Consider the following 13,955-nt stretch of genomic DNA (forward strand, 5'->3'; position numbering starts at 1 on the left):
GAGGCAAATTTGTGACATTGGGCTATACAAATGAAATTGACTTGACTTGTGTTATTGCTGACATGTCCAAATAAAGCAATCTTAAAATAGAAACCACTCATAGAGCTAGCAATTTCTGCTGTTTTTTACTAGGGGAAAAAACAAGTTTGTGGCTACTTACCAAGATGACAAACCCTGATATTTTGGGGGAAAAAATAAACAAAATAAAACTCACCCTGAAGTAAACATGTAAATCCCCTCAAAAGAAAAAATACCCTGCCGGATTTCTATAATCTGTACAGAATCTCAGAATTTAGATGCAGAGGTTAGGGACTTACTACTTCATTACATAATTAAGGCTAACATTACCATTGAGCACCAACATTATTCCTTGCTGAAGAAAATCCCCCGGCTAAGCAGACTAATACTTCAGTGGGACTTCAGAATTAAGATATCTGAAGTGGTACTCCAGCCATTTATTGTTCCATTAAAGAGGACCTATTATGCTTTTGTGCATTCCCATTCCTTTAGTGTGTTATATAGTTTTTTGTGCATGTAAAAGGTCTCAAAAATGTATAAAGGGAGTTACTCTCCCCCATAGAAACACTGCTCCTGAACTGCCTGAAACGCCTTGCTAGAAGTCCCGCCTTTTCTTCCGTAATGTGGTGATGTCACCAAGTAACACATTTGCATAATACCTGCCTAGTAGTTTGGCATGCCCTCAAATAAAGCTAGTTAGAGCGGAGCTGGAGTGGAGTCCGAAGAGTTTGATTCAGTTGACCAATCACAACAGAGTGGGCCAGCTGACCAATCAGAGCAGACTGTGCAGGAGCTCAACAGAGCGTTTCCGACAGAGGGTGAAAAGAGGTGCTGCAGCACATAAAAGTAATGCGTTTTTTGAACATTAAAGCATGTAAACATGTTCTAGTGGAAAACTTAAATAAAAGTATGCACCTGAAAATGAGCATAATAGTTCCTCTTTAAGTTTGGGGATGAAGCAGAGATTGAGATATCTTGACTTTTAGTTCTTAGTACGGGTCAAGTTCCAAAAAGGCTGGGTCCTACATTTCCCATAATGCAACTCAATGGTGTCATTAGTTAGGACCTCCCAGTTTGGTAAATTTATCAAACTGCACGCCCCCCAGTTTGTAACACAAGCTGTCTGTTACAAATGTGTACAAGTCTGAGCCGAGATTACTGTAATTTTCATTGACTCGACAAAGCTCCTCCAGATCTCTCTAGTAATCTTCATACTAGTAAATAGTGTAGTGCTCCTTTAATGCAAACAGAAACATAATTTCAAGATCATGTGGGAAGCAGCGGTTGTCTATAAAACAGCATGGTGTATTCAGGCAGTAGTCCATCCAAAGTAAATCCTTCAAGATACAGTTTGGGCAAAATAGTAAAAATTCCCCAAAATCCGGGGGAACAATAAATGAAATGCTGCTGTGAAAAAGCCTTTAAGCACAGAAGAATGCGTAGTCCTGCTACGGTCCTTTAAATGCCGGGTGTCTCTGTCAGAGCCCAGCATGAAGAGGAACATGTTGTTCCAACTTTGAGGAGAACAAGACATTCAGTGCTTGTACCAAAACAACCGCGGCGCTCCTTGTCCCCAAGTTATCCCCATGCACACATTGAAACATGTGTGTTTTGGTGCAGCCCCACACACATAAGAACTTGATGTACTCTCATGAATCCGTTCTATACGGTGCTGAATAAGCGTACACACACAAACTGAGGCCATGCATTCTGGAAAAACAAGTTATAGTAGAGCAGAAGAGAGTAGATTAGTAAGTGGAAGCGGTGCTTAAAATTCTGGGAGTGTGACGGCTTCTTTCAGCACCTGGCTCACTCACTCACTCATTCCACACACAAACAACTGTCCATAAGTCACGGAGTATCCTTACATCAGGAGGAACCACTCAACCTGTCTGATGCCACGGTGTAAGGGGAACTTTAGTCCTAGAAGATGTCAGGGCATAGGCTCCAGTCCTGTCTGTCTTTAGCCTCCCAGTAGCCGCCCCTGTAGACGTAGGTGCTATCTCCCGTTGAATCATCTGCTCTCTTCTCAAACCACATTGGCTGGTAGACCTCGATGTCTTGCCCTAATGACACAGAATCATATTATCTTAAAGAGGTAAGAGCCATGTAAGAGGTAAAAGGCAGAGTCTCAATTGTAAAGATCCCCTCCAGACATGTTTTGTTTGATCATTACTCTACTTTAAATAATAATTTGTGTCTTACACAAAAAAAGGTCAATTTCACAGTTCACAGTCCCTCATTGAAAAATCCAGAATATGCAAATATTGTTCATTATAAAACACAAGATGTGTCTTACTTCATTGAAATCTTTCAGTGTATGTGCACTGGATGTTTCAAGTTTCGACATCACACTTGTGTAAGCTGCATATTGGACCACTATTGGTGTCCAAACTAATTGTGAGCCTGCTTGTATGTTCACATGTTAAATGATTTACTGTAAACTGAGAAAAGAGAAACTTTCCCCCTTCAGCAGATGAATTTGAAAGCTGCCCTCTAGTGTCGAACTGCACATACAGTACATCATTCTGCACAGTGAGGCTCAAACTACCAAGTGAAAATAACAATAAGTAAAACACATTTTTGAGCAGAGGGGTGCTTTCTCGTTGGTTTCCTTGTTCTTACCTTCCTCCAGGGCCTGATTGGATTGCGCCTCCCTTCTTTTCCTCTCCAGCCTCTGACACTCCTCCAGACGCTGCTTCTGGGTGTTTGCTTCATCCCACACGCCCGCCTCCATAAGCCGCTGGTCTGGCCGCAGACGACTGTCAGTGGGCGCAATGCCCTCCTCTGGCTCGTTGAGAGTCAGAGCCAAGGAGGAGAAGTAATGCATGTTCTCTGCATTATCTCTGGAGAGTGAAAGATAGAAGAGAAATAGGAGCGGGCCGATGACAAAGGGGAGTAGGTTGCAATGCCACAATCAGTCATCAAGGTAAAGTGGAAATGTGTTCGATAAGATAAACATACGGGAGAGGATATTTTTTCCACAACAGTTTGGGCTGAAGAGTCTGATAAACTGTCTTTTGTTTGCCTTCAGAGCCGCCGCATCCTTGGCTGCTGTCTACTATTTTGGCACTCTCCATCTTGTCGTCCCAGGTTCCTGACAGGATGTAATGGGCTGTGCCCTCTCTGTCCTCTATCACCCCTGTCACCTAGAGACACCAGAGAAGATGACACACAGGAAGAGATCAGTTACATGCATTTTCTGACTGCTATAGGCACTGACATATTCACAGCTGGGCACTGCTTTACTTACTTTTTAAATTCTAATTTGGACAGCTCCTTTAGATTTTGGGTGTGTTTGAATCATGTACCTATTGTGCACAATAGACTATATGAAACAGAGGAAAAGCTCAAGGGATGATATAAACTCTTAGGCTCCTGCTCCTAACTAGCTGATGAGTCTGTGATTTCATTATGGGAAGATGCTGATATTATGACACAACATCTTTTAGGAATAATACATCTCTTTAAGGTTATCTACACTGGTAGACTAAGCACGGAGGACACAAGACTTGTTAAACATATTAAGAACCACATGAATGACGCTAACAGTGTTTCTGGACACAGGCTTGTGTAGAAGTAAATGCAATGAAATCTGAAAGAAGACAACCGACAAAGATGATAGCTGTCTGTTTCCCATCTGAAATGACGCCCTGTAGAATGGAAAGAATGGAAAGGCACAACAGACTCACTTTACGTGGGACATCTCTGGAGAAGTAGCTGTAGGGGGAGAATTTGAGACGGCAGGTGTCCTTGGTCGTGTTGTTCACAATGTCAATGTCCCCAGACTGCCAACGGCAACAGACAGGAAAACAGCAAGAACAACAGATGTGACTTAAAAGTATATGATGACCCGAATTCCTTTCCTCTGCAACGCAAACAACCACACACCTACTCATTGATGCAAAGCAAATTCAATTTAATTTGTAAATTTTGTCTTTCTGAACAGTAGTTACCTCTCTGTTGCCTAATTCAGTTTTTTTCTTTGGAGTGAATTGTTTTTTAGTAGGCCAGAAAAGTTATTATTTTCATGTTTTACTGGTCTAAAAATAAGCACACACTCACACAATACAGGTTGTGGTTTTGACAGTTAAAGTAGAGAGAGGGGCACACCTGATCAATCCAAAGTTTCCCCACAATGATGTTGTGCACCGTTGAAGTCACTTTGCTCCAAATGTAGCGGTTTCCGCTTGAGTGGAACTGCAGGTGAATGTTTCCTACAGAGAAGACACACAAACATCAAAAAGTTTTACCGCTACTTGAATATGGTGAATTATCCGTGTTCTAACAAATATGTAGTGTGTATTTACAGGTTGTATCTGGCTTGTAGTGGTATTTATTATATTTTATAAAATGAGTAGCTTAAATCAAGCAATTTGATTGTTTTATAGCCATGATATAATACCCACATACCATTGCTATGACGTCTAATTCCTTTGCACTTTCAGTATCACTCTGCGTCTGGGGAAAAAACTTGAGACTAATATGTTGTCATGGTTGCTTAGCAACAGGGTCACAGGGGCTCACTTCCACCAACACCGAACAGATTACAGATACAAAGTAAGAAAGTCAGCTGCTAGAACCCGATACAAAATGGAAACAATACTTCCTCCACAGCACCACGATTCAGACACTATTCGATGTGGGCCTTGACACCAGAGAAAGTATGGCCGTAAGTGGATTGGCAACCGAAACTTGGGGACCGGAGAAACCGGAGCAACATCCTCGCCATGCCAAACAACACACCTCCACCGAACAAAAAAAGGCAAAACTAGTACAAGCAGTTATCAGAGTCATCCTACTGACGCTGGACAGTTGTGGTTGCACAATAAATGTCAACATACAGATAATGTAAATAAAGAGCCAAATAATGAAATCAATATAACGCCAGCTTGTGATGAGAAAAGAAATATGCTAGCTGCTAGTGTACGTTCCATAGCAACCATCCTTCCATAGCAACCGCCTTTGTAAGTGCAGGCAGGACGGCCTATTGTGAACATTATTATTTGTCAATAAAAAACGTTTTAAGTTGGAATGTGTCTATAACTTGCCATACTTGATGACCGTTTTATTAACAACGCTCGTTAGTTGTGATATAATCACAACATAACATGGCCTGTTATGTAGTGAGCTATTGCTTCAGTATTCTGATTTTTGGCATGAATGGCATCAATTGACTTGTTTCTTACCTAATGGCATGACAGAAATATATTTCCCCCGAAACTTGCTATCGATAGTAATATGCTGCCACAGGGTCCATCCTCGCTGTGATGTCACATGGTGGGCAGCAGCTGGTGGGTGATGACTGACCTGAGGGTGAATGGTTGCAGCTGGTGTGAGCAGGCAGTACAGACGTGTATTTATGTTTTTGTCCTTCACTACATGGGGTAATTTTATCTGTGTGTGTAAAATATACCTGTAAGGATATGTGTCTGTGTTTGTCTCACCTGCTCTGAGATGGAGCGATAACCATACTCCTCCAGTCGGTCCAGCTCGTAAGTCTCCCCCAGCAGAGGGTTGAAGGGCTTGGCTGTGCGATGGACTGTGGTGGAGTAGGAGGAGACAGAAAAGGCGGCCACCAGGCACATCTGCTCCAGAGAGGAGTCACAACGAGCCGCCCGGTCCAGGAGCTCGCTGTACTCCAGATCCTCAGTCAGACGCTGTAGCATCGACAGCGGCTCGTTGAAGTTTACCTGCAATCAAACACAGACAGAAAAAGACTCAAATTAAAACTCTAATTCAAAAAACTATATTACAGCCAATTTGTACTGTGCGTTTTTCATTTACAGGCATGGGTATCTTGGAGAGATCTTTTCCAATACAGTTCTTCATGATGCTCCAAAGGTTAAGGGAGTAATTTGGTTTGTCAGGAATACGACTGCGTCTTGGTCTTCGTAGCTGCATGTGGTTTGTGCCTGAGGTGTCCTGAAAACAATATGACAACATTTTTAATTGTCTTAAATTTAAGTGCATATGGTGTGCATAAGTGTGTGTATAGCAACAACTAGTAAGACAGCTAAGCATGCTTGGGACCTACATTCTCATTGTGAGTCCAGTCATTGGACATCCCTCCGCTCATCATACTCTGATTGCTCCCTGAGCGCCTGAGAGAAAGCAACATCATTTAGACACAATGGCTGATGGAGAACGCAGCTCTGAGATTAGTCTGTATAGAGATGATGTCTCACTTGTGCTGTATGTTGCCACTAGCAGTCACTGTTATGAATGCAGGGGAGTCCTCCATGGCATCGAAGAACTCTGCCTCGTCATTCTCATCGCTCGCGTCCCCCTCCTGAGAGCGCTCCACGCCTGCGGCGACAAACACAGGACAAGGGGATGGGTTATCAGAGTGTCTTCAATCTTTATATATAAAAGTCATACATATTGCAGTGCTGGTTTACAAGGTGGCCAAATAACAGAGACATCTTACCGTAATACACAATAGCTAAAAAACAACAACTTGAGACTCGACTCTGGTTGATTATCATTCCTTAATTGTTTGCAAGTGATGCAACAGAAGTTAGTTGGCCTATTTACAGCTCTGTAAGTTGCTTTATGTTGCCATGAAAACAAAAAAAAAAAGGGAATACCAGTGGCAACTTAATATACAAGTCACTTGTGTATTGACTTTTCTTTGATTTACATTAGCTGTTGCCTTAATTACAGCTATAAATTGCAACCATTGTAAAATTATGTAATGTAGCTAAAAAAAATCTAATAAATTATGAGAATATGTGACAAACAAAAAAAAAAACTATACTGACAAAGAGGAACAGTTGTTTCAAGAAGACCTTTACCAACACTAATTAGAAGACGCTTAATAAGATATTTGCTTCACACGCTGAAGCTTTGTTTATACTCGCCTCCACAGATGGCCCGCGAGCTACGAGCACGCACAAAGGCGTTTATGCTCAATGTTGGTCGCAGATTTCTCTGAAACGCCAGAGGGCATACAAAAAAATATTCTGTGAAGAAGCGACAAGTCAACGAGTGTTACTGGCAAATATGCCACGAACCAAACTCCTGAATGCCAAGGAGGAATTGTAATTAACTGTAAACTCATATCTCATATTCATGGATATACTGTACTTTATCACCTTTATACAATCCCTTTAAAGAAACGAGTCAAGTATTAAATGGATTATAATGAAACAAAGGTTGAAAGGTTTAATATTCTGTAAACAATTGGATGCAAAATATTTACTCAAATATAGATATCTCCTGCTTTTAAAGCATTTAAAAACAAATTAAAACACTTTCTATTTCATTATGTTATTTTATAATTTAAGTTATTTGCTTTTATCTTATTGGGGCAGTCATTTCTGAAAAAGGCCTATTCACAAAAATTCAGAGGTGCACCACAAAGTGCTGCGACAACTTGCGGGGCCTTCATGCTTTATGCACAATACGTGATGATGTTAATTTTGGCTTGCACACCTTTGCACCAGGGACACTACGTCAATCATAAACCTTAATATCTATGAACTCAAAATGTTTGTTAAATTAGCACATATGACAATCAGAACAAAAAACAAACATTATACTTGTCACTAAACTACTATTTTGTTGTTATGCGATTCTTTTACTTCCCATGTAGAAAAATGCACTAAAAATATAGATATGATAATTCTGACTGAGCCACATTTCTGTGATAGACATGCACCACTACTACTGGACAGAAGAGGGCCATATTCCTATTCTGTGAGACTTTACTTTGCCTTTCACACTAAAAAGAGAGTGATGTGTCTCACCTGTGTATGAGGTCGGATTCTCCCTCCAGGCTCTCTCCAAGCTGTTGTGCTGTTTGGCTAACTGTTCGATGGTCTCTTCCAGATGGTGACGCTGCTCTCTCTCATGCTTCAGGGTCTTTTGCCACCTCCGGCTGTGAGATTCTGCTACGTCCAGAAAGTCACGACAAGCCTGAGGTGTGAACACAAAAAACACACATCAGAAAGATGCAGGCAGAGCCCTTGGGCTGCTTTCCACTCATTAGAAGAGATCATTCACAGCAGCTAGTTATACTGGCTGAGGCTTGCATGGCGTGAACTCACATTGATCATAGCATTGGAGGTGATGCGGAAAAGGGTGGCTCGCTCATTAACAGCTTTCACTCTGTCTGTGCTTTCGACGGATCCACGCAGTTCCTCGAGTTCGCTGAGGGAGCGCTGGAGAGCGGCGCCGTGCTTTCCTATCAGCTCATTACAGGTGCTCAGGTCGTCTAGCTTGCTGGCCAGAGTCTTGAGCACCCCTTGGGTTAGGGCTCGGTCCTCCTGGGGTACGGGGCCTTCATCTCCAGAGTCATCTTCACACAAAGACAAAAAAAAGAAAGACAGTAGAGAAATTACATAATTAACCAAAGCTGACGGGTATCATTAGAGGTTATTATGTCTGTAGTAAACAGCACATGTCTCATCTGACATCGGGAAAGCTATTTTAATACTCTAAATTTAGATTGAAACGAGTTGAGAGAATGTTTGTGGGGAACGGATGGGGGAAGATAATAACACTTCACACTCCGATCCCCCCACACCCCTTCCTCTACAAGATCGGAAAGCTGTGAATGAACACCGTTGCCCTGGAAACATAGGCCCATGCAATCGGGAGGCAGGGCTATTTTTAGAAGAAAAGGAGAAAAAAGATGACGCACTACCCTTTTTCTCCTCTCCTCTCTCTACCCCTCATTGGCATGAGCTGAGCTATCAGTCTCAGGGATTTTAGAAGAAGAGCCGACAGAAAAATTATGACATTGACTTTAAAATGTCTTAACTACTTGAAACGTACAGTATTTCTCTTCTAGTTTTTTTTTTTTTTTTAGCTTAAAATTCAGGAAAAAGGCTTCAAAGTTAGATGACATTTTTTCTATATCTACTTGATCTACTTGGTTATTGAAGCTAAATCACTATTATGCACCTTTTTTGTATGGTTGCAGCATGACAACTATAAATGTCAAGATACATTTGACACTAAACCTTGGCTTTCAAATAAATTCTGAGGCTTTGAATAGTGCTTATAAAAATAGACCTGGGAAAGAGTCTGTAGGTCGGAGAGGGTAATAGAGCAAACTGTGCTCTATTAAAGAATCTCAGTGAAAAAAGATTCAAGACACTTAAAAAGCTCTACTATCATTTGTACAAATTAAGATAATGTCTGGTTTGCTGTAGACAGTTACAAATGATTGACTCCGTCATATGCAATGGAACTTTTCTGGGTCAAAACATTTCTTCTCTGCTAAAAGAAACAGATTGTGTGTGTAATCTGAAAACTCCCGAGCACGATGACTGAATCTAGGCCAGTCTGCATTGCCTGTGAGTAAAACCAAAGCAGGGAGGCAAACTACTACTACTTATTAGAGGGGGAAAGAAATAAAAAAAAACAATCAGGACAAACTGGTATTATAAAGTCTCAGGAGGGGAAGATTAAAAATGCGAGGGTAAAACAAAAATCCTTCAGGCATCTGTAACGATTTCATGACCCATATACAGTAGAGAGAAAAAGGATCTCACTCAAGGTGTTAAAACACTATATTCTGAATTTGATTTGTATATATGGAAGTGCATTTCTTCTTACACATCCATGGAAACATAACATACGTGCTGGGGAGAGGCTTACTGGTCTGCTCTGTGTCTACTAATGGGTTATTTTTCACGCAGGACACTGGAGAGTCTGAGACAAACCGGTGACTCATCCATCGTTGAATCATGAAAACACACCCGCAGGTGATAGAGGGAGCACCAGTATGGACACAGCGTGGGAAGAGATCGGTGTTAAAAAGCTTCTGCAATCAGAGTCTGACTGTAATGTGCTGAAAGCTTGCTGTAGCACAACCTGAGCTAGCCCTTGTAAACAGTTATTTCAATTCATACTCAGAGATGTTAAACTTTCTCCCTGGATTTAATGGGTGTTGGAGAGTAATTTTATATCACAACATATTTATGCATATTCTAAAAATGTTTCTCAAGTGAGGTGCCAGATAACTTCCGCAACATCCACTTAATTACTGCTCTTCTAATCCACTTCTAGCCAATTTATTTGCCCTGCTATAATTGCCACTAAGCCCATAACCAAAGGCTCATGCAATAATAATCCATAATCACATCACACACACACACTTTACCAAAACACACAAGGATCTGTGTGTGTGCTTAAATTATTCTGAGTCGAGATATTTTGAAGAATAATACATTAGATTAGGATATTAAAATGGCCTTGGTCAGCTAATAAATCTATGATGAAACTAATTGAAAACAATGAAGACAAAACTGAACCGTGGGAAACCTCAGTGAGAAAGAAAAGCTGTGTAAAATCTTCTAAAAGGGCTCAGCTCCTTAAATCTGGTTTAGTATTTTTGCTGTAATCTCTCCCAGTGAGGCCAAGTCCATTCATTGTTATACAATGGTAGATACAGCATAAAAACCTCAAACAATCTCCATATGCTAATGTGGCCAGACGGACATAAAAACAGTGATTTGCATCTTGCAGGTGAAAACCTTTTACTCCACAGTAAAGGGTGCTTAAAGGCACACACCTTTTATAGGAGTGAATCCTCTAGCAGCTGTATTTACAGTAATAATCCGGAGAAAGCGTAGGATTCAAATCAGTCAAATACGACTGAGACTGACTGTTAAATACTGTCCTGTTGTTCTGCAGTGACTTTGAAAATTGCGATGCCATTTTGTCAACTTTAAAGCAAATTCTGTCTTGTGAGAAATCCAATTTACACAGACATATGCACAAAATACAGCCAAACTTACTGAACTCCATAAACAGACACAGTGCATTAATTACCCACACATGCATGCAGGCAAGCACACAGCTTCTATCTTAATTCTTATTCGGCTCTTAGTAAAAAATAGTTAAAAGGTTACTTACAAGGTGATAAACATTGAAAAGGCTACACTCGTGCCTCCCTATTGTCCACAGAGTGTATGGCGGAAAAATATTTTCAATGAAAATCCTCACACCCTCTCTCTTTTTTACCCCTCCTGCTACCAGAACGGGAGGAGGAGTCTAAAGGAAGGTCATTTCATTCAGCTCTCACTGTCGTCACACTGAAGGAGACAGGGAGGGAGGAAGGAGACGGAGTGGGAGGGAGGGAAGGAGGGAGGGAGGGAGGTGGTAGCTGCATGTGCATTTGTACACATTTGTGCAAGAGATGGAGACAAAGAGAGGGGGAAAAATCCACTGTGCATTTTTGCTCCTATTTTTTCTTTTAAGCAAATAAGGCTAACAGGCAGCAAACTAAAAATGTCTCCCAGACTCTTTAAAATACAATACATATATTATATTACATTATATCAAATTATATTGTGTGATAAATAAAAAGTGAATATTGTTCAGAATAAGCAATTTAAAATGACATGATTAAATGCAGATTTTGCATTAACACACATCACACACTTGCCCCAGCTGACCATCTCCATCAGAACACATGGAACAACATTGCCCTCTTGTGGCTTGTTGTTTATATAACAAATAAATAAAAATATGCATTTAGCTAAATAGGTCTTGAATGAGCCTGCATTCAGGTTACAGCTAAAATTAGTTTGCCTACCTTGGACTTTCTCAGGTGATCTGTGTTGTTTCTTCAAGGTATGTTTGGGGCATTCTGCAAGTTATTTCTTAAAAGGGACAACAAAGCTATCAATAAAAAAAAATGACACTGGTTAGTTTGCCTGCGGGCTGCACGGTGGTGCAGTGGTTAGCACTGGTTCAAACCCGGCTTGGGCCCTTCTGTGTGGAATTTGCATGTTCTCCCGTGTTAGTGTGAGTTTTATCCAGGTTCTCCGGCTTCATGCAGGTTAGGTTGACTCTAAATTGCCCGGAGGTGTGGATATGAGCGTGAATGGTTATCTGTGGTCTGTGTGTCAGTCCTGTGATAGTCTGGAGACCTGTCCGGGTGTACCCCGCCTTCGCCCAATGTCAGCTGAGATCAGCTCCAGCACCCCCGCGACCCCGAATGGGATAAGCAGTTACAGATAATGCATGGATAGTTTGCCTGCATGAAGAGGCTGCCCATTTTGAGCACTGGCACTGGGTCACACAGAATAAAAAATATCCATCTCACCTGAGTGATTCATCAGCTGAGTGGAGTTGGCCCTGGCTTGCTGCAGGGCAGAGACCCATCGCTGACACTCTCCCTCAGAGGTGGCCTTCAGGTGGTAGCTTCGGCCTCCGCTAGTTAACACCAGGTGGCAGGTGTCGCCCACCTCGATGTGTGCTGTTGCCAAGGGAATGGTGCCCCGGCAGGTATGCGCCATCTCTGCCTGAGTCCTGAGGGAAACAAAAAAAAAACAGTTGGAGAAAAGATGACCAAGGGCAGCTCTGCTTTTGATTGATTTCAAAGTAGTTTACTGTTAAAATAGCATCCCATAAGTCTCTCAAACATGATGAAGCCTTTTCTCTGCTGTCATGCTTTGGACAATATGTAGCCTACATTTCTCTAGAGGCTTTAGAACAATATGTACTGTAGCTTAACACTTTGACCTTTAATCTTATATCATTATAGCCGCTTTATATTGAATATTCTTTACAAGGTAGTTTAGCATTCCCTTATGGTTTGTTTATAACATACAAAACATACATTTTATCTTTATATTATACAATTCGTACATGGATTAACCACCATATTCAAAATGTATAGTAATATATAGAACAGATGAGTCACTCTTCTTAGGCTATATTTAGTCTTCCTACATCTCTCTCCAGCATTTATCATTGTCATAACACTATATAGGTTACAGTTCAGTTAACACCATCTTTGTCGTTTGATTTCAACTTGTGCAAACAAATAACACTAGTTAACTAACTAGCTAACTAACTGGTTAACTAGCTGGCCAACTATTTTCATTCATAAATGTATTATTCACAACTCATGTCTCTACTCATGGCTAACTGCCTACTGAGGTGATGTGTATTGTTGCTAAGCAACAGGCATCACTCAGGGCACTCCCTCCTCGGCGGATGTAACGGTACGTTAACGTTAAAAACTTCACTTCACGTCACAAAAAATCCTCTTTTTCAACAAATCAACGATCCAACAAATGTAATAATGATAAACCTTCCATGTTAAATGTTAAATACTAGCTCTAGAGAGTGTATTTGTGGTTCAGTGCTCTACTATAGCCGTGAGTTACCTGTAGTAGGACAGCAGGCCGTTACTGAGGACGAACCAGCGCCGCTGGTAGCCCTTCAGGTAGTTGGTCCATTTAAAGAGCCAGCCTTTGTAGGTCCCGGTCAACAAGCACGGCAGCTGGAGCCCCGGGAGGGTCGGGGAGGGCAGACACTTCCCCAGCTCGTTCATTTGCTCCTCTCGGGCCGGGTAACGTCAATACCTCCAGCGGGATGCGGACGGAGAGTCCGGTGCCGGAGTCTGTGGAGTATCCGCCGCCTGTCAGCAGCTGTAGCCGGTAGCTAGCTGCGTGCCAGCTGCAGGGCTGCACCGGATCCTCCGCTAGAGCTACTACTGTTAGCTTGCAGCTGTTTCCTCTCTCTACTCTGAGATAGTTTATAAATATCTACGTAGTATCAGCTAGAATGACATAACAGCCACATTATGACACTACGTACATAAGGGCTGAGCCTGCACTTTGACTGCGTGTGATAATAAAGCCTGTGGATGTGAAAGGATGTGAGAGAGGAGAGAGAGCAGATCATGATGACGTCCTTATCACAGGATGGTAGCATATGGGTGCAAGTCTCTGTGTGTGTGTGTGTGTGTGTGTGTGTGTGTGTGTGAGTGTGTGTGTGAGTGTGTGTCACACATATGGCATGCACTGCAGTTTTCTACATCATTGCAGGAGAGGAGAGAGTTAGAGGATGAATACTGCCAAGAAAAAAAGGGTTTGATATTAATTTCAACAAGGTCATGACACAAAATAAATATATATATATATATATATATATTTTTTAGATCTTTCAGACATCTGAGAAAAATAGTA

General features: G+C 41.5%; 1 protein-coding gene across 1 annotated transcript; it reads right to left on the reverse strand.

Annotated features, from left to right (window-relative positions):
• Nucleotides 1–1,240: 1,240 nt before the first annotated feature.
• Nucleotides 1,241–13,318, reverse strand: LOC119477938 (oxysterol-binding protein 2-like). Its single transcript, XM_037752210.1, has 14 exons — nucleotides 13,152–13,318; nucleotides 12,083–12,288; nucleotides 8,070–8,320; nucleotides 7,770–7,938; nucleotides 6,207–6,327; nucleotides 6,056–6,122; nucleotides 5,806–5,943; nucleotides 5,466–5,711; nucleotides 5,208–5,328; nucleotides 4,132–4,235; nucleotides 3,711–3,806; nucleotides 2,983–3,167; nucleotides 2,644–2,864; nucleotides 1,241–2,084 (listed from the first exon to the last, which is right to left on the reverse strand). The coding sequence occupies exons 1-14, from the start codon at nucleotides 13,316–13,318 to the stop codon at nucleotides 1,942–1,944; spliced, it is 2,235 nt and encodes a 744-aa protein (XP_037608138.1). The 3' UTR covers nucleotides 1,241–1,941.
• Nucleotides 13,319–13,955: the final 637 nt, after the last annotated feature.

The sequence above is a fragment of the Sebastes umbrosus genome, chromosome 19 (genome assembly GCF_015220745.1).
Source record: "Sebastes umbrosus isolate fSebUmb1 chromosome 19, fSebUmb1.pri, whole genome shotgun sequence".
Classification (NCBI taxonomy): domain Eukaryota; kingdom Metazoa; phylum Chordata; class Actinopteri; order Perciformes; family Sebastidae; genus Sebastes; species Sebastes umbrosus.